This window comes from Panthera pardus, unplaced genomic scaffold, assembly GCF_024362965.1.
Source record: "Panthera pardus isolate Hobbes unplaced genomic scaffold, ASM2436296v1 HiC_scaffold_19, whole genome shotgun sequence".
Classification (NCBI taxonomy): Eukaryota; Metazoa; Chordata; class Mammalia; order Carnivora; family Felidae; genus Panthera; species Panthera pardus.
Genome location: NW_026526754.1, coordinates 8,730,149 through 8,750,278, shown reverse-complemented (window position 1 = coordinate 8,750,278; position 20,130 = coordinate 8,730,149). Strand labels below are relative to the sequence as shown.

Genomic DNA, 20,130 nt, shown 5'->3' with positions numbered 1-20,130 from the left:
CATTATTTCTAAGTTTTTAAAAAAAGACACATAAATGGGTAGTGGGGACTATTAAGGAGGGCACTTGTGATGAGCATCGGGTGTTGTACGTAAGTGTTGAATTGCTAAATTCTACACCTGAAACAAATATTACACTATATATTAACTAACTGGAATTCAAATAAAAACTTTTTTAAAAAAGAAAAAAATATATAAAAAGATGGGCAGAGAGGTGTGTCCCTCATGGAAGATTTAAAGGAGAGGAAGTGACTGACGCATAACTTTCTTAAAAACCCTAAGTTGGAAAAAAAATCCTAAATTGGAATTTAAGGGCATGAGTAGCCTTTACTATCAATAAAACAAAGCCTATAAAGCTCAGGAATCAGGAAATGCCATAAATTCAAGGGTATGCGTACATCCATGAGTGTATTTTTCTGCTTAGCGATAAGACACAATCACGACATCAAAGAAAATTCCTTCTCCCTAGGAACTTCTTAAGATTTGTTGTTCAACATGGTCTGAATAAAGAAGCCAGTATTACAGTTTTGTAAGTTTTTGGTCTAGTGAAGTTATATGCTCTATGTGAGAGATATGGTCTCTCATAAATAAAAAGGTAATATAAACTTTTAAAAATTTATATATTTATAATTTACATGTCATTTTCTTCCAAATAAAGATTTAAGATAGTCAAGCGCATTGGTAATAAAACAACTCCTGGCTACTTATTAACTAATCTTTTTCCATCCAGCATCATCTTTAATAGCAGAGTGCCTAGCACACAGCAGGAAGTCAAGATATATATTAATATACCGATGACTAAATAAACATGAGGGCAAAGATAAAACGTAAGGGGCTAGAGGAAGATGTTCGTAGAGGACAACAACAGGACGCACATTTCATTAACTCAGCAACTCTGAAACCAGGAAGAGCGTGCAGTGCCAACATCCTATATGGCTGCCCAGTCATCCTCGACCTACTATGTACCAGGTACTAGGTGTAACATGGTAAACAAAACATGGAACTTAATTAGTCTTTCTGGTAAATAACCTCGTCCCCCTGAATACAGGGCACCTCTGACCAAAGAGGACCAATTAGAATCTATGCCTGGGAATTTTCTGTGAACAGAGATGAGCTCACAGATGGCCCAGAGACCTAGGGTAGAGATGTTTATTTTTGAGAGAGAGAGACAGAGTGTTAGTGGGGGAGGGGCAGAGAGAGAAGAAGACACAGAATCCGAAGCAGGCTCCATCCAGGCTCTGAGCTGACAGCACAGAACCTGTGCCAGATTGAACCCACAAGCCATGAGACCATGACCTGAACTGAAGTTGGACACTTAACCAACTGAGCCACCCAGACGCCTTTTTTCTTTTTTTAAATAACATTTACTTCTTTTATTTTTAAGTTTATTTATTTTAAGAGAGAGAGAGAAAGCGTGTATGTGAGAGGGGCAGAGAGAGAGGAAAAGAGAGAGAGAGAGAGAGAGAGAGAGAGAGAGAGAGAGAGAGAGAATCCCAAGCAGTTAGTGAGGAGCCCGATGTGGGGTCCGAATCCACAAACCATGAGATCATGACCTGAGCAGAGACCAAGAGTCAGATGCTTAACTGACTGACCCACCCAGGCACCCCTCAATCCTCTTTTAATACATAAGGCAAGTTAAGGTGACTTGTTGTCACTTGCCATAAAAAATTCTTATGAATCTAACTTCCAATATACATATAAGACCAGTGAGGCTGAGGTAGGTTCAATGATTTACCTGATCTGGAAAAAAACCCAGAGATCTGACTCTCAACCCCAAGCTATATCACAGGCCCAAGTAAAAACAAGCATTAGAAAAACAATCAACATGCAGTACCTCATGAACCACAGAGCCCAGCAGAAAGTCCATCCTCTGGCACAGTTCTCCAAGGTTAGATAAGCTGCTGGCCCTGTGAGCACTATCTGGATCTCTTGCTCCCCTCAGGAATGTGTGGATCAAAGGTTCTCTGTACTTTGAGACCATGTCCCCTATAGGAAAAAAGAAAAAAAAAAAAAGAAATCAAAATCTTTAAAAACAAATTTTCAGGTTCTTAAAGAAGGAATAATGATACTATCATAGTATATTGTATGGTGTTTTATACTTTTCAAAGTACTTGCATAACCAACCATTAGAAATTATGCACTGGGAGCATATTTAATGTCACGTTGGAAGAAAACTAATAACTGATCATCAGATTGAGTAACAATGAGGACACTGTTGACTCTGACGAGAACAGTTTTGATGGACTGGTAGGGGTAAGAGCATGACAGAAGTGTTGTTGTTGTTTTTTCAGTTAATTTATTTAAATTCAAAGTCAGTTAACATACAGTGTAGTATTGGTTTCAGGAGAAGAAGCCAGCAATTCATCACTTACATACAACACCCAGTGCTCATCCCACAAAATGCTTTCCTTAATGCCCATCACCCATTTAGCCCATCCCCCCACCCATATTCCCTCCAGCAACCCGTATTTTGTTCTCTTTATTTAAGAGTCTCTTATGATTTGTCTCCTTCTCTGTTTTTATCTTATTTTTCCTTCCCTTCCCTTATGTTCAACTGTTGTTTGTTAAATTCCACATATGAGTGAAATCATGTATTTGTCTTTCTCTGATTCACATCACTTAGCATAATACACTCTACTTCTATCCACGTTATTGCAAATGGCAAGATTTCATTCTTTTTTAAAACCATTTATTCACTTTTGAGAGAGATACTATGAGCAGAGGAGGGGCAGAGAAAGATGCTCAACCAAACAAGCCACCCAGGAGCCCCAAGATTTCATTCTTTTGACTGCCAAGTAATATTCCATTGTACCACTTCTTTACCCATTCATCAGTCGATGGACATATGGCCATAATGTGGCTATTATTTATAGCACTGTTGTAAACACTGGGGAGCATGTGCCCCTTCAAATCAGCATTTTTGTATCCTTTGAATAAATACCTATAGGACAATTGCTGGCTCATAGGGTAATTCTATTTTTAATTTTTTGAGGAACCTCCTACTGTTTTCCAGAGTGGCTACACCAGTTTGCATTCCCACCAACAGGGCAAACAGCATTCCCCTTTCTCTGCATCCTCGCCAACATCTGTTGTTTCCTGAGTTGTTAATGTTAGCCATTCTGGCAGGTGTGAGGTGGTACCTCATCATGGTTTTGATTTGTATTTCTCTGATGATGAGTGATGTTGAACATATTTTCATGTGTCTGTTAGCCATCTGGATGCCTTCTTTGGAAAAGTGTCTATTCATGTCTTCTGCCCATTTCTACACCGGATTATTTGTTTTTTGGGTGTTGAGTCTGAGAAGTTCTTTATCTGATACGTCATTTGCAAATATCTTCTCCCATTCTGTCAGTTGCCTTTTAGTTTTGTTGATTATTTCCTTTGCTGTACAGAAGTTTTTTTGTTTTTAAGTTTATTTATCTATTTTGAGAGAGACAGAGAGAGAGAGAGAGAGAGATGGGCAGAGAGATTGGGAGAGAGAGAATCCAAGCAGGCTTCGCACTGTCAACGCAAGCCTGATGCGGGGCTCAAATTCACAAACCATGAGATCATGACCTGAGCCAAAACCAAGAGCCAGATACTTAATCAACTGGGCTACCCAGGCACCCCTGTGCAGAAGCTTTTTATCTTGATGAGGTCCCAATAGTTCATTTTTGCTTTTATTTCCCTTGCCTCTGGAGACATATCTAGCAAGAAGTTGCTATGGCTGAGGTCAAAGAGGTTGCTGCCTGTTTTCTTCTGTAGGATTTTGATGGTTTCCTGTCTCATATTTTAGGTCTTTCATCCATTTTGAATTTATTTTTGTGTATGGTGTAAGAAAGTGGCCCAATTTCATTCTTCTGCAAGTTGCTATCCAGTTCTCCCAGGACCATTTACTGAAGAGACTTTTTTTCCATCAGATATTCTTGCCTGCTTTGTTGAAGATATATGTTGGCCAAATATTTGTGGGTCCATTTCTGAGTTCTGTATGCTGTTCCTAGAAGTGGGTTTAAGACAGTATGGGAGAAGTGGAGACAGAAAGATCACTTAAGAAGTTTTTCAGCAAAGCAGATCAAGGAAATGGGGTGGCTGCTGGTCAAGGTAGGGAAGTATGTCAAGAGAAGTTGTTTTATTTGAAAAGAAGAGAAATAGCATGCTAAGACATCAGAATTGACATTTTATATATGGAAACAACTTCTTCCTCCACAGGCATACCAAGAGCTAAAGCTTTTTTGGCTTGATCTAGGTTCTGAGGCTCTAGTTCTAGAACCCAAGTATAACACTCTACCTTTAGCCTTTTTGTAGTACTAAGGCTACATGACATCTATCTATGAGGTGACAAAATGGTTTCCAAAGCATTGCTTAAAGCCACCCATTCTTAATCACATAAATGATAAATCATAAAAAAAATCACCAACTTGTCCTATCAGGCTCACCTCAAATGCTATTTCCTTTGTGAAAACTTCTTCAGTCAGCCTTAATTAGTCCTCCAGGGAAGTTCCACAGTTCTTTGAACTTAAATCACCTGTGTCACTAATGCCTTGATTCCTAGAGGTTTTCAGCATCTATCTCTCCCATGAGTCTAAATTCCTTGAAGGTAGAACTTCGTTTCCATCAGTTCTCAGTAATCTTTGTATGTATGAAGTACTCAACAAATGCTAATGTTGAACTGAGTTCATTAATTTGTTCAACAAAACAAAATTATGTGCTAGGTATCATGATAATGTTCTAGGGATAAAAAAACATAAACATAATCTTTACCCTTTAGAAAGCCCAAAGTTTAGGAGGTGGGTACAAACAGATAAGTACCAACAATTACAGTACTGTGGTAACTGCCATCATAGAGCCAAGCAGAGGTTGCTTGGAGACCCTAATCTCACTAATTTCAAACACTTGGAAGGGGGAGGAGGAGACTGTTTTGATTTCGTTTTCCCTCAAAACACAATGTATTTTCCACACAGTATGGGATAAAGATGAGGGAGAAATTTCTCTAAAAGGCTCCCAGTTCCTAATATACTACAGACAGTCAAAAGTCTCATCCCCTGCCCAGTTAACATGACTATGAATTGCAGAAATTGAGTTAGCAGTAATTCAGCCATAGCTTGTTTTCAGAATAGAGGGGACTTTGTGCCTACTCTGAGACCCAGTATTTGCATTTCTGAATATCAATCCTGAAGAGAGAGTCACATATATGCACAAGGATATCTGCATAAAGACTTAACTACAGAATTGTAACAGTGAAAAATGAGAATTAAATATTAATTAATATGGAAGTGGTTAAATAAACATATATATTATGGAGTACAATGCAGTCGTTAAAAAGAAAATGACAGAATTATATGCACTAATATAGAAAGGTCCCTGAAGACACTGTTAAAGCAAAAGGAAGTAATAGAACCAGTATCATTCCATTTGTGTATGTAAAAATGCACAGATGCAACTTCTCTCACTATTAACAAACCAAACTTACAGATTTAAATATGTATATGAAATATACAAATGTATAGAAAAATGATAGAAAGGATATACTAAAAGAGAAGATTTAAATAACTTGTCCGTAAAGCAAATACGCCCAAGATCAAAGTTACGTAGTTTGATACTTAACTCCTATAACATACTGATTGTATTTAAAATTTCCAACTAAGAGGAAAACATATATTTCTACTTTTACTGTAGTACTTTTCCTTTCTGGTCTTAGGAAGGAACTTGCTCATTCTGTAGTGTGAGATATAGATCCAGAGTTAAGAGATGTGTGTTCTAGTTTTGGCCCTGCTACCAACTTGCATTTTGACTTTGGGCAATTTGCTTCACCTCTCTGTACCAACTAGAGACAAGTCAATTAGACAAGACGTCTCTCAGGTCCTTTCCAGTTGTACGAATCTATGAGTTGATGAGTCACCTCTGGTTTAGTCATCAGGGGAATGAGGTTCAGGAGACTGGAAAAGGAAGAAGCATACATTCACCATCCCTAGAGGGAGGCTGTTGCTGTTAAAGGAATGAAGTTTCTTTGTTGGGAAGGAAGGCACAGGAAAATGAGAGAAGGAGGGGAAATTACAGGCTGAAAAGGTAAGAGCAGATGACAAACAAGTGAATGGTTACTAATGTAGAGATTTAAAGTGAAAAATGCATGGTAAAGAAAAGGTAATATGTGCTAGGCACTGTGCTAGGCACTATACTAGGCCTGGGGATCCAATCATAAACAAGAAAGACACAGTCCTTTCCCTCATGGCATTCAAAGCCTAAATGGGGAAGAGGGAAAAAAACGACCAAGCAACAATGGAGTGAGATGTGCCCAACATGGTGACAGAAAAGATACTTTTATGAGTAATGTTTTGATCAGGTTCCTATTTCTATTAATAACAGCTCCAGTATTCTTATTCATCCAGACTCAAAATCCTGATGTTCTTTTTGACTTCTTTCTTTTACCTTTCATTCAGTCTGTGCATTTATTATTATCCAACATTTGTTTATTTCCATATAGAATTTGAAGAAACTTGTAATAAATAATATTGAAATTATGTATCACTGAAATAAGTACTTTTAAAAGCTCTACAGTAAGTGAGGGAGTGCAGATATCCCAAGCTAAGGATCCCAGAACTTAGCTTATCAATTCCTGGTGGCTAAGACATAAAAGGAAACAGAAAAAACATAGTTCTTATTATCCAATAAAAAAAGGAACATCAATTTGGTAACAGAGAAAAATTTTAGGAAGAACATCAAGAGGTACCTTATTCATTCATCCAGCCAATCTTTTAGTTTTAAAAAAAAATTTTAGTAATGCTATTCCCGGCGTGGGGCTTAAACTCACAGCCCCAACATCAAGAGTCACATGTTCTACCAACTGAGGCAGCCAGGCGCCCCTCATCCAACAAATCTTAAATGAGTACCTACAATACTCCAAGAACATTCTCAGTCTGGAGGTGACAAAACATGAAAAAAAAAAAGTAAAGGTCCCATCTTCATGAATCCTACTTCTAGTGAGGGAGCAAGACAATAAACAGTAAACACATCTTCCTGCAGCAGTAACGGCTGTGAGGACAAACTAAGGAAGGTGTGTATGTGTGTGGAGGACGCTGAGAGCCAGGGGTGAGGGCTCAGAGGAGAAGCTCTCAGAGGAGAAGGTCTGAAGGAAAAAGTTGTGAAGACTCTGGGGGGAAAGTGAAGAGCAAATGGGCAACAGAAGTTTGATACTCAATGTAGATACCATACAGCTGTTTCTTATCCTGACCCACCATAAAAGTCGCGGCCATACCACTACATTAACAAAACCACAATTTAACGTTGCATTTATGTAAATTCTGGCCCTGCTTGAGTTTCATTACTACTTTCAGAATGAGCATCCATTTAACTGCATGCTCTACCAGTTCCATCCCCAAGCGCACCTAAGAACCAAGAGGAGCCAATAGGAAGGTTAGCATCTCAAGAGCCCTGCGTTGTACCAGTCAGCAGGCCCTGGGCCCACATGCTACTTTCTTTTTCCACAGTTGAGGCTAGAAGAGCTGGAACACTGTATTCACCCTGCAGTTCTCAAAGTGCCCTGCCGTCATGTTCTCTGCAACCTGAACTCACACACACAGCCTAGATTTGTCACATCCTTGATCAATCCTGGTGTTCTTTGTGGATTTACATCTCTGCTCCCATTTCCTGGGAAGCTACTGCTTGCCTCTGACTAATCTTCCCTTCTCTTAGTGCCTACCATGCCATGTGGCTAGTTTCTCAAGACTGTACCGGATCCTAGTACCTAGGCTGGGGGTCAGTCCTGACCAGGTTTCTGTGCAGAACAAAAAATGAATGCATGTAGTCAGAGAATATAGCTCCCAAGGCTACATTTTGACATGGGCAGACAGTTTCAAGATCCTACATAAAAGGTACTTAATTTGAGCTTTAGGGATCCCAAAAGCCACATTTGTTATGCACATCGCATTGGCATTCTCCCATTCTTCCTTGCAAATAGCATTCTAATTTTGTTCAAGTACCCACCTTCCCCCGCCCTGTCCCAACCATCACCCATTTGATTCAGACTAAGGTCTTCATTGGTCTAAATGAATCATGGTGGACACATCCCTGTGCATTAATTGGTTTACATATGGGCATGTGACCTAGTCTGGACAATGAGGTGTAAAGGAAAATCTGCTGGAAGACATTTTGCCTCTGGCTATGATAACGATATGACACCTTAGAGTTACCGTAGCCAACTTGAAACCATGAGGGACTAGAGGACGCAGCCAAAAGCTGAAGTTGGCAGAGCAGAAAGATGAAAAGAATCTGGGTCTTGAAGGATATCACGAAGCCAAAAAATCAACCACTCCTGGACTTTTTGTTATGTGCAAGCGATTCATTCCTTACTGTTTAAGCCAGTTGAGTTGGGAATGTCTGTCACCTGCAGCCAAAAGCATTCTAACATATAATATGAAAAATGGAATGTTCTTTAAAACTATAGAGCACTTTGGGGTGCCTGGCTTGCTCAGTTGGAAGAGCATGCAACTTGTGATATTGGGGTCGTGAGTTCAAGCCCCGTGTTGCATGCAGAGACTACTTAAAAACAAACAAACAAACAAACAAAAAACCTTTAAAAACAAAACATAAAAAATAAATAAAATTGTAGAGCAATTCTAGGTCAGTTTGATGTCTATCAATATAAAGTCAGGAAAGTCAGATTTGCCAAAACAAAGGAACTTAACACAGCATATGTTTTTTAAAGAGTTCAAAATCATTTTATAACAAAAGAAAAAAATCAAACCCAATAATTTTCTTTCTTCTAACTGCAATTTTAATTGGGACAAAAGCCTAGTACACAGCATGACTCTTACGATATTAGCATATATATATGACTTTCCCAAAGAGCTAAGTCATCTTTATACATAAGCCAACCTATTAAAAAAAAAACAAAACAGGTGAGTAACTATTTAAAGTAGTAGTTCATGTGAAAGGCTTAAATACTGAGTATATTTCCCAACCGCTAACTCACTCCATTATAAACTAAAACCCTAGGCTCTGGGATACCTGCTACTATTCCTTGGTTTCTGATTAAGCAACAAAACCTGAATTATCCCATACGGGAGGGGTTAAATTTAGGGTGAGTTTTTTTGCTTTTGTTTTTGTTTTTTTTGTATTTTTCTTTATTCAGATGAGATGTGCTTATTACTTCAGTTGAAATTTATTTGAACCACAAAATTCCAAAATCCTAATGCACCTTTTGTCTTTAAGATAGTACATACTCGACCCCTGACAAGACCAAACATTCATTACCATCCTGTTGTTTCCTTAAAAACCGATGTATTATATGGCTTTTATAAAAAAAAAAAAAAAAGGTACTGATTTCTGAATTTCCCACCTCCCCACCCATATTCAGAAAATACTTACCACGGACTACAATATTTAGACTAAGAGATACCCACGAGAACTGAAGTTAGAGAGACCATAATCTTTTCCTTGGGCATTTCTGAACAGCCTCAGGCAAATGAACACGGTAAATCCAAGCTCACTTTTACAAACTTACTCAAGTAGATGCTAGTCAGAGAGGTATATCTTAGTTCAGCTCTGATGACTTCTACTTTGTGCAATGATGATGACAACACTTGGCTATTTGCATCTCCATGTTCTTTTCAGGAAGTCAGCAATAATCAATCTTACTGAGATGCACACAGCTGTGTGTTCAAGGAAACCAGAGAAGGATCTAGATTTGTTTGAACAAACTTAATGAAAGTGAGTTGCTTTGGAAGGTGAAAAATCAAATGCATAGTGAAAAGAGCTGAAAACCTTTTTAAACTGCCTATGACTTACTCGTACCAATTATCATCTATGTGAAAAGACTCTTAAAAAATTAGGATTTGGAAGATTTTTTTTCAAAAATTTTAAGTTTATTTATTTTGAGAGATGGGGGAGGGGCAGAGAGAGAGAGAGAGAGAGAGAGAGAGAGAGAGAGAATCCCAAGCAGGCTCCTCTTGTCAGTGCAGGGCCTGACCTGGGGCTTGAACCCATGAACTGTGAGATCATGAGCTGAGCCGAAGTCAAGAGCCAGACACTTAACCAACTGAGCCACCCAGGATTTGCTAGATTTTTATCAAGTTTTTCCTTCTTTTCTTTTTTTGAATATAATTTACTGTCAAATTGGCTTACATACAACACCCAGTGCTCATCCCAACAAGTGCCCTCCTCCATGCCCATCACCCATTTTCCCCTCTCCCCCACCCCCCCCATCCACCCTCAGTTTGTTCTCTGTATTTAAGAGTCTCTTATGGTTTGCCTCCCCTCCTCTCTGTTTTTAACTATTTTTTTCCCTTCCCTTCCCCCATGATCTTCTGTTAAGTTTCTCAAGATCCACATATGAGTGAAAACATGATATCTGTCCTTCTCTGACTGACTTATCTCACTCAGCATAATACCTTCCAATTCCATCCATGTTGCTGCAAATGGCATGATTTCATTCCTTCTCATTGCCAAGTAGTATTCCAGTGTATATATAAACCACATCTTCTTTATCCAGTCATCAGTTGATGGACCTTTAAGCTCTTCCCATAATTTGGCTATTGTTTTATCAGGCTTTTCAATGGTACTTTAAGTCTAGACTGATAGATTCATTGATCAGATCCCATCTCCTTTCATGCAGAAGCCGAGATGACTGCAGCAAGAGACTCTTATATGGTGGAAAGGTGCTATCACATCCGAATTCACACAATCACTTTTGGAGCCAGGGGACCTGCTGATTTCAAGGGCTCAACCATTCCCCTAGTTAACTGAAACAGGTCCTAAAAGTGAGAGTGAGAAAAGGAAATGCCACCCTTGGCCAAATCCTTATGCCATCCTATCAAAACTCCATTTTTTATGTCTGGTGACTCCTTTATTCTTTTTCTTCTCTCCCTTCCCTCCTTTTCTTTTAATTAAAAAAAATTTTTTTTGAAGACACAGAAATGAAGACAGATAAAACCACTCCTAAGTACTCTATTCAATTTACCAACAAGAAGTAAGTAAGAAATATCCTAGCCTGCTGGCTAAGGTACTGCTGAGTAAAACCAGTTATATTTTTCAAAGATTGAATGAACACTTACAGCCAGCACTCCTCTGTCATCAGAAGTTTATATACATTCTGACGAATGCTTCAGTCCAATGTTTCCCAAACACAAACATGGGCACTGAAATTGTGCAGTGCGACTTGATTATAATGCAGATCCAGGTGATTCAGAATTATCATTAAAATGAAAATGCAACATTAAAAAACATCTTTTAGATGGGGTACCTGTGTGGCTCAGTCGGTTAAGTGTCGGACTTCGGCTCAGGTCATGATCTTGCAGTCCATGAGTTCGAGCCCCGTGTAGGGCTCTGTGCTGGCAGCTCAGCGCCTGGAGCCTGCTTCAGATTCTGTGTCTGCCTCTCTCTCTGCCCCTCCCCTGCTCACGCTCTGTTTCTCTCTCTCTCTCTCTCCCTCTCAAAAATAAGTAAATATTAAAAAAATTTTTTTTTAAATCTTTTAGAGAATTCACAGACCCCTGAAATACATCAGAATTTAATCTCCAGACTTCAGTTTGAAAAATGTTCTTCCAACAGGCCAATTTAATGAAAACATTTAATAGGTACTGCTATGTGCTAGGGACTCCATGGGGCACTAGAGACTGAGAAATGAAAGAGATTCTGTTCTTATTTCTAGGAAACTACAGTTACCAAGTGGCACAAAAGCAACAGGGTGGGTGAGATTTAGTCTCTTCAGGGAAGACTTCATAGAGGAGGTGGCGTCTAAATCGAATCTTGAAAGATGGTGAGGATTTCATAGATACAATAGGAAAAGCAGGTAGATGGAACTATGTCTGTAGCCATGGAGGCAAGGGGGTGGTGGGGGGAGAGCAAATAAAATGGATGGCATATTCATAAAAAGCAGCTATACTAGGTGACTGTAACAAAGGGTGCACTAAAAGGTGAATATGATCAGAAATACCCAATATCAAACCACAGAGGCATGAAGGTAAGGTAGTGAACAATGGAAAACTGATAATGCTTTCTTCTTTTTAATAGATTTTATTTTTGAGAGCAGTTTTAGGTTCACAGCAAAATTAGGCAGAAAGTACAGAGCTCCCATATACCTCCTTCCCCTCTCTTTCCCTGACTCCCCCGCTAACAACATCCTGCACCGGGGCCATATGTTTGTTTCAACTGATGAACTTATATCAACAGATCATTATCAGCCAAAGCCCAAAGTTTACATTAAGGGTCACTCTTGTGTTGTACATTGCATGGGTTGACAAATGTATAAGGGCATGTATCCAGCATTATAGTATCATACAGAACAGCTTCAGTGACCTAACAATCCTATGCTCTGCCTACTCATCTCTCCCTTTGGGCTAACCCCTGGTACCTACTGAACTTACTGTCTCCACAGTTTTCCTGAATGTCATACTGTTCCAAAAATATCATATGGTATGTAAGCTTTTCAGATTGGCTTCTTTCACTTAGTAATCGGCTTTAAAAAAAAAAACAACTATGTATTTATTTTGAGAAAGGACAAGTGGGGGAGGGGCAGAGAGAGAATCCCGAGCAGGCTCCACGCCACCAGGGCAGAGCCCAGTGCGGGGCTCGAACCCACTAACCATGAGATTAAGACCTGAGCTGAAGTTGGGCGCTTAACCAACTGAGCCACCCAGACACCCCTTAGAAATAGGCTTCTAATGTTTCTCCATGTCTTTTCATGGCTTGATAGTTCATTTCTTTTATGTGCTGAAAAAATTTCCACTCTCTATACCACAATCTATTTATCCATTCACCTACTGAAGGACATCTTGGTTGCTTCCAAGTTTTGGCAATTATGAATTAAGCTGCTATAAACATACATGTGCAAGGGAGCCTCAGTGGCACAGTCTGGCATCTGACTCTTGATTTCCACTCAGGTCATGATCTCACGGTTTGTGAGTTTGAGCCCCACATTGGACTCCACACTGACAGTGTGGAGCCTTCTTGGGATTCTCTCTCTCTCCCTCTCTCTCTCTGCCCCTCCCCCACTCTCTCTTTTTCTCTCTCTCAAAATAAGTAAACTTAAAATTCTTTAAAAAAATAAAAAAAAATTTTAAATAAAAGAAATATATATATGCAGGTTTTTGTGCAGATGTAAGTTTTCAACTCATTTGGGTAAATACTAAGGAGCATGACTGCCGGATTATATGGTAAAACTATGTTTAGTTTTATATGAAGCCACCAAACTGGCTTTCAAAGTGGCCAAAGCATTTTACATTATTCCTTCCCCATTGTTCAAGTCCTAACTTCATGCCCTCTATGATGTGACTCTGCCTATTCTTGGTCATATTCATCTTGCTGCATGCCCTTTGTTATAGTCCCCTGGTATAGCTGATTAAAAATATGGTATATTGATTCAGAGGAATATTACTTGCCAATAAAAAGAAATGAAATACTGACACATCCCGCACCATAAATGAACTTTGAAACCATCATGTTAAGTGAAAGAAGACATCACACACAAAAAACACACGTGTATGATTTAATTTATAGGAAATGTCAGCAATAAGTAAATCCTTAGAGACAGTACATTTGCGATTGCCTGACTGGTAATGGTATGTGAATGGTTTCTTTTGGAATAATAACATTCCGAAAATTTATTGTGGCAATGGTTGCACAACCTTGTGAACACACAAAATAATTTAAAATTGTACATTGCAAATGGATGAATTGTATGGTAAATGAATTACATCTCAAAGCTGCTTTTTTAAAAAAGCAAGTTTTGAAAGTAGGAGGGGTAGGAGAATTAGAGAATCTATTTTACAATAAAGCTGGAAAAAAATAAATAACTTCTATAAAAATCTTCACATACTAGAAGAGAAGAGGTATATATATATATAAGCAGAATCTGATGTGAAACACACTTCTGCCTTCTAAAAGCTCAGAGACCAAAGGCTTGGGGCGAATTCTACAGACAAATCACAATGGCTGTTCCCTTCAAACATGAGGCAGGAGATGCTTTGATGAGATGCCCACTACAGGAAACAGATCCTGCCCTTGACCACCAGTCAGGCAAAACCCAGAGCTTTCCCACTGCTCTATGAATGGCATTGCTTCTGCCAGCTCTTTGCTTCCTTATTTGTCAGTAAACGATGGTGCCAATACAATTTCAGTCTTTACTAACTTCAGAGCTGGCAGTTTAATGGGTGACATTTTTAAAAACCTTCTAAATTAACTTTCACTGCATCAGTTTTTTTTTTTTTTTTAATATTAGTGTAATTCAAAAGTCTCTTAAAAGAGGAAAGAAAAATATTGAAGATTTAAACCTAGAGGTCCTTATATGTAGTTAGCCATTTGGTCCAATATCCTATCTTGAGGTATGGCTGTGCCAAACCGCATTTGACAAACATTAACCCAGAGATAGTTAAGACCTCCTGCAAATATTTAAAAACCTTTGTGCTCTAGGCTTTTTATTTTGTCCAAACCAAATCTCTTCTGCTCTTTATTTCCTTTCCCTATATGGACCAGACTCAAGTAGAGATAGGGAATTGGTCTTTCTCTGCATATCTTTGAATTTTAATCTTATCTTTGCGGGCTCCCAGATCTCAGTCTTTAAATGCCCCTCGGTAATCTGACCAGTTCAAGTCTGCTCTTCCTCTTTCCAAGATGGTACTCTCTGTACTTTAGGTTTTTGTATTAGATATTTTCGGGAGGAAAAAAAGTAAAGGTGCAAGACAGTTAAATGATACAATACACACTTAGTTTCACTAAATCAGTTACCAAAAAAGAGTCCAGAGGAACTACTTTTCCTCTCATCTTGAATTCCCAGTTATTCTAGAATGAAAATGAACAGATCTTTAGGGGTAACATCATGGACAGCCACATGCCCTCACAGAAATACTGCTGCCCAATCAATAAGGAAACAGAAGACAAAATATAAATCTAATTCTCTCCATGTACCCTATTATGTCCTCCTTAACATCTATTCATTTTTCTTATATTTCAGGGCCTAGATCGCTACATAAGAATTACTGGTTTCTTGTAACACCTCATGAATACAAGTTATTGCCATGTGTGGACCAGAGTCAACAGAGATTATAATTTCTGTCAAGGTCAGAAGGAGATTTGATTGACAAGGCAGAGTCTGACAGGCAGGATTTCCTCTCCAAAAGCCATTTAGAGAATTAAATAATTTAAATGCAATTAATTTTTGATGAAATTCATCATTAAAAAATTCAGAGGTAAATTTTGATCTATTAACAACAATTACTTTTTAGCCTTGAATTTCCCCTGCAGCTCTGGGGAAATCATCTCTTTTCTGATTTCTGTTTCCCTTCCCCACATAGCCCTTTATGATCAGGAGAGAGATTTTAGTTAAGATAAATTATGCAGCTACAGATATAAAATGCTGTGGAATAAAATGCTGTGCACAGTATTGTGTGCATTTGTAAGCCTCTTTATCTACAAAGCCCTGTGTGCCTATTATCTTGTTTGAACCTCACAAGAATCTGAGGTAGGTGGAAAAAAAATACTATTAACCCTGTATTACAAACAAGGAAAGAAAAGTTTAAAACAGGCTGATCCAAGGTCACACAGCTACTGAAGGACAGACAAGTTTTCAAGATCAGGCTCTTGTCTCCAGGCAAAAGGTGTTTTCTACTGCCATCAGGACATTTACTTGGCTCTCTGTTAAGATCAGCAGGAACTTCCGTTCTGAAACAAAGGATATTAATGTGGCCAGCTGATTCTCCCACCACATCTCTGACATTTCAGTCCTTGCAATTTTCACCTTTCTTTGTTTAACCTCATAAAGAAAAGGCAAAAGAGAAGCCAGGGACTTAGTTCTTAAAACAGTGTATAAGCAATAGGGCATAATGGGAATAAGTTCCTCTGGTCCATGGGCAAACACCAGAACTGTCACTTAATTGTCTTGTGTAGAGGCTGGAATCCTATTAATTCTAGCCTGAAGAGAAGAACAAAAAAAAAATTCCCCTCTTCTTTACCATTTTCAAAGTGGAAAAGAACTGAATACTTCAGATTTCCTAGCAGTAGGAGGTGACTGACAAGTGGCTTTGTAAAAGTGGCTGAACCCCTAAACCTGATGCACATATTAGGGCACTGCAGAGTGCTAGAGCCAAAGCCACCGTGTAATCTTGATAGGACTTGCAAGGGAGGCACGTCACAGTAGTCACTAGGCAAGAATGCTGGGTAGTCCCTGGATCGACTTCCCCCTACTGGTGTCTACATGTTAGGACCCACATTTCTCCCTAAGGCTAATTGTTGATCTGCTGCTTTTGGTTTTTCATTCATACTGTTATCCTTTTTAAGGTAATGTAACCAAGACATGACCCTGAGCTATGAGTAGGTTAGCAAAGATTTCCGGGGTTCTTACCCTCCCTTTCATGGGCCTAGTTTCACTGTACCTCATCACAGAGAGGGGCACAGGGATGGTTTACATGCAAATTGTATGTAGACAGACTTTGATAGGCTTAGATGTAACCAGAGGAAGACCCCTGTGGGACAAGTTATTAAATAAAAACAAACCTGTTAGTGGGGCTATTATGGGTGCAAGTGACCTCCCAGGTATGTTTTAAAGAGACAGAGAGACCTTCTTGTCTCCTAATAGTTCTTTTCTTAGCAGATTATACTGCCTTGGAATCTATTTAATGATTACAAATTTATTTCTTTGGGCTACATAGCCTCATTACTTAAAATGCAAAATCATCCCAAGAAGGGCAGCACAATGGGAAGCTGCCATCCGCCCCTTAGTAAATATTAATATACCTGCTACCTCCTTTTTACAAGCTGGGAAGGAACAAGAAAGATTTAATGGTGAGATAATTTCTGAAATTTGATTACTTTTAGTGATGGTCAAGCCTGTGTAGGTACCTATAGAGAGAAGTTTTAAATGGGAGAGGAGAGGGGAAAAAAAGAGTTAAGTGAAGGTAATGGGAGAAGTAGAGACCCGACCTAACACTTCAACATGCACAAGGATGTTTTCTTTCCTTGTCTTCAAATGACAGAGTGATGTGCAAATAAGAACCACAGATAAATATCTTTTGGACAAAGTAAGACAATGTACAGGAAATGCTTTGTACCAATGGACTTTTGGCAACTCAATGAACTAAAGTAACACAGAAACAAAGAAAGGTTCAAACAGGGGATGCCAAGACTTCTATAGTTATGTATTAACTAGGTTACTCATTCCATTTCATCAGCTCATTGAACTTCAAGATTGGTTTAATCAGTGTATAAACTATCAGTTTACACAAAGTCACCCTACAAGGAAAATCTGCAATAATTGACTCCACCCTTATGTGTTACTGACAAGAAAAATAGAGTAGTTCTGGAAAATGTGCTTGAGACGGTAACAGATTTCAGAAACAGGGTGGAATTTTCTTTTTTCCTTTTTTCACTTTTTTTTTTTTTTTTTTTAAGTAGACCTCAGGCCTAGCACAGAGCCCAATGTGGGGCTCAAACTCATGACTCTAAGGTTAAGACCTGACCTGAGACCAAGAGTCAGACTCTTAACAGACTGAGCCACCCAGGTACTTCTGGACTTTTCTTGAAGGACGGAAGTAACAAACTAAAGCCCAGAAATGTGATCACAAGGAAGGGAAAGTTCCAGGTTTATGGCAAGTTATTTTAAAAGATGAAAGGCGAAAAAAAAACTAGATATTTTAAATGAAGGAGATGCTCTTTACAATTCTGTAATGATTAAAGTATTAAAACCATGCCACTGACTTAATTAATTTAATTTGTTGCATAAATGTTCTAACTCGTTAAAGCATGCCCAAGTGTTAGTTAGCCTCATAATATTGACAAACACAAATCAGGAAGCCTGTGCCATGAAGAAAACTTCATGTTTGAATTATTAACAGAACATTCCTCAAGTGTTACAGAATCAATCTCGACTATATCAGGTCAAAAAAGAGGAAAATTAAGTTACAATTTCTTTCTGAAGGGAATATTGTATTTTAATTAGATTGTTGGTGTACTCTCTTGTAAGTCCATAAGTCAAAGCGAATGAAAGAATCTATTTCAAGACTTGCAAAGACAGAATCAGGTGCTCCACTGTACTGTATCCTTTCACATACGCAAGGAAGGATCCAAATTAATGCTTTGATTTGCTCTAAATTGGAATAGGGGAATGAGATGAGAAGACAAAAGTATGAAGACACTGAAAATAAAAATAGCAAAAGAAAACACTGAAGCATTCAAGTATAATTATATTATTATCTTTTAAGAAAGGGCCCTTGCCGATGGCATCCTATATGTATCCTGAGTTAATGATTCTTGCAGTTGGTGACTTACAGGAAAGAAATGCATTATCTACTCAAATCTAATTAAAGAAAACTAATTATAAAAGGTAAGGTTTCTGCTGTTTAGAATACAAAGCTTGGTTTGGGGGAGGAAAAGGACTTAAGAATGATTTGGAGGGGTGCCTCGGTGGTTCAGTCAGTTGAGTGTCTGACTCTGGATTTTGGCTTAGGTCCTGATCCCAGGGTCGTGAGATCAAGCCCTGTGTGCGGGCTCTGTGCTGAGCGTGGAGCCTGCTTAAGATGCTCTCTCTCTCTTGTTCTTTCTCTCTCTCTCTCTGCCCCACTCCCCAGCTTGCATGCTCTGTCTCTCTCTCAAAAAAAGAAAAAAGAATGATTTGGAAAGATGAGTCACTTCCAAAGAGGTTCCATTGAAAAGCACACAGTGAAGGGCTGTCAAACAAACAGATTTATGTACTGGGATAATGGTTACCTTAGAATAGAGGTCAGGAGACTTTCTGTAAAGAGTCAAAGAGTAAATACTTTTGGCTCTGAGGGCCATACAATTTCTGTGTAACTACTCAACTTTGCCATTGTAGTGCAAAAGTAGCCACGGACAATACATAAGCAAATAAGCTTGACTACTTCAATAAAACCTTATTTAAGGACATGAAATTTACATTTCATATTCTTACCATCTCACAAAAGATTATTATTTTTTTGCTCCCCTCCTCAAGTATTTAGGCTTCATTATTATTTTTTAAAATAATCTCTACATTCAACGTGGGGCTCAAACTTACAACTCCAAGATCAAGTGTTGCATACTCTACTGACTGAGCCAGCCAGGTGCCTCTCAACCATTTAAAAATGTGAAAACCAGGGGCGCCCGGGTGGCTCAGTTGGTTAAGTGTCCAACTTCAGCTCAGGTCATGATCTCGCAGTTCATGAGTTCAGGCCCCGCATCGGGGTCTGTGCTGACAGCTCAGACCCTGGATCCTGCTTTGGATTCTGGTCTCCCTCTCTCTTGAACCCTCCCCCTCTGACTCTCTCTCTCTCTCTCTCTCTCTCTCTCTCCCCCTCCCTCCCTATCAAAAATAAATAAAACATTAAAAAAATTAAAATAAAGAAAAAAAATAAAAATGTGAAAACCATTCTTGCTTATAGGCTGTGCAAAAGTAGGCAACCAGCTGGATTTGACACTCAAATATTTGTAAACGATACCACATATATTATTCCATTTGAGTCTTTCAACATTTCTATGAGAATAACAATTGCTGGATGGATTATAACTGCATCTCTACTAAATGCATCTCTACTAAAGGATGAGTCTCTCATTTCTTGCTCTGAATTGCCTATTCTACTTTTTCTCACCATTCACACAGACATCCCTCTAATCAAACTGCTCATCTCTTTGTGCCAAGGAATACCACATCAGGCCTCCCAGAGATCTCTCTGGCTCTAGGCCCTCCTTTCTTCATCCATTTTCCATGCCCCTGCCAACCACACCTACACGCCTCTCATGTTGCTTCCTTTGTTAAGAATTTATCATGATTCCCAAATGCCCATCATATCGAATCCAAGCTCCCCTGTCCAGCCTTCAGGGCTCTGCCCCATCCTCTCCATCTAGACTTACTTCCACAAGGCACTTAACACAACTTGCTGTAGGAAGACATTTCTCAATTCCTACCACGTCCCTTCCACTTTTGTTCTGTTCTCATGCTTTCTTTCCTATCTGGGGACATCTTTTCTCCTTCTTTCTCACATACCCTGGTTGGGTATCCACCATCATCTCTTGCCCAAATTGCCCAAACAACATTCAAAGCAGGTCTCCTTGCTTCTGGTCTTATCCCACTCTCATCCTTCATAAGCATCCAAAGTGATTTTGCTAAACTGTAATTATGACCAATTCTTCCCTTCTTAAAACCTTTCAGTGGCCTCCATTTAAGGGGTCAACAGA

General features: G+C 38.9%; 1 protein-coding gene across 4 annotated transcripts in view; it reads right to left on the bottom strand.

The window, feature by feature from the left end:
* Window positions 1-20,130, bottom strand: part of TANGO6 (transport and golgi organization 6 homolog) — a 192,000-nt gene that overhangs the window by 46,448 nt on the left and 125,422 nt on the right. For 3 of the 4 annotated variants that reach the window (XM_019455446.2, XM_019455444.2, XM_019455442.2), the window contains one exon: window positions 1,832-1,983. The exons of the other annotated variant lie outside the window; for it this stretch is intronic. In XM_019455446.2, coding sequence (XP_019310991.2) covers window positions 1,832-1,983 — 152 coding nt within the window. The remainder of the gene's footprint in view (window positions 1-1,831; window positions 1,984-20,130) is intronic. 4 annotated transcript variants of the gene reach the window in all.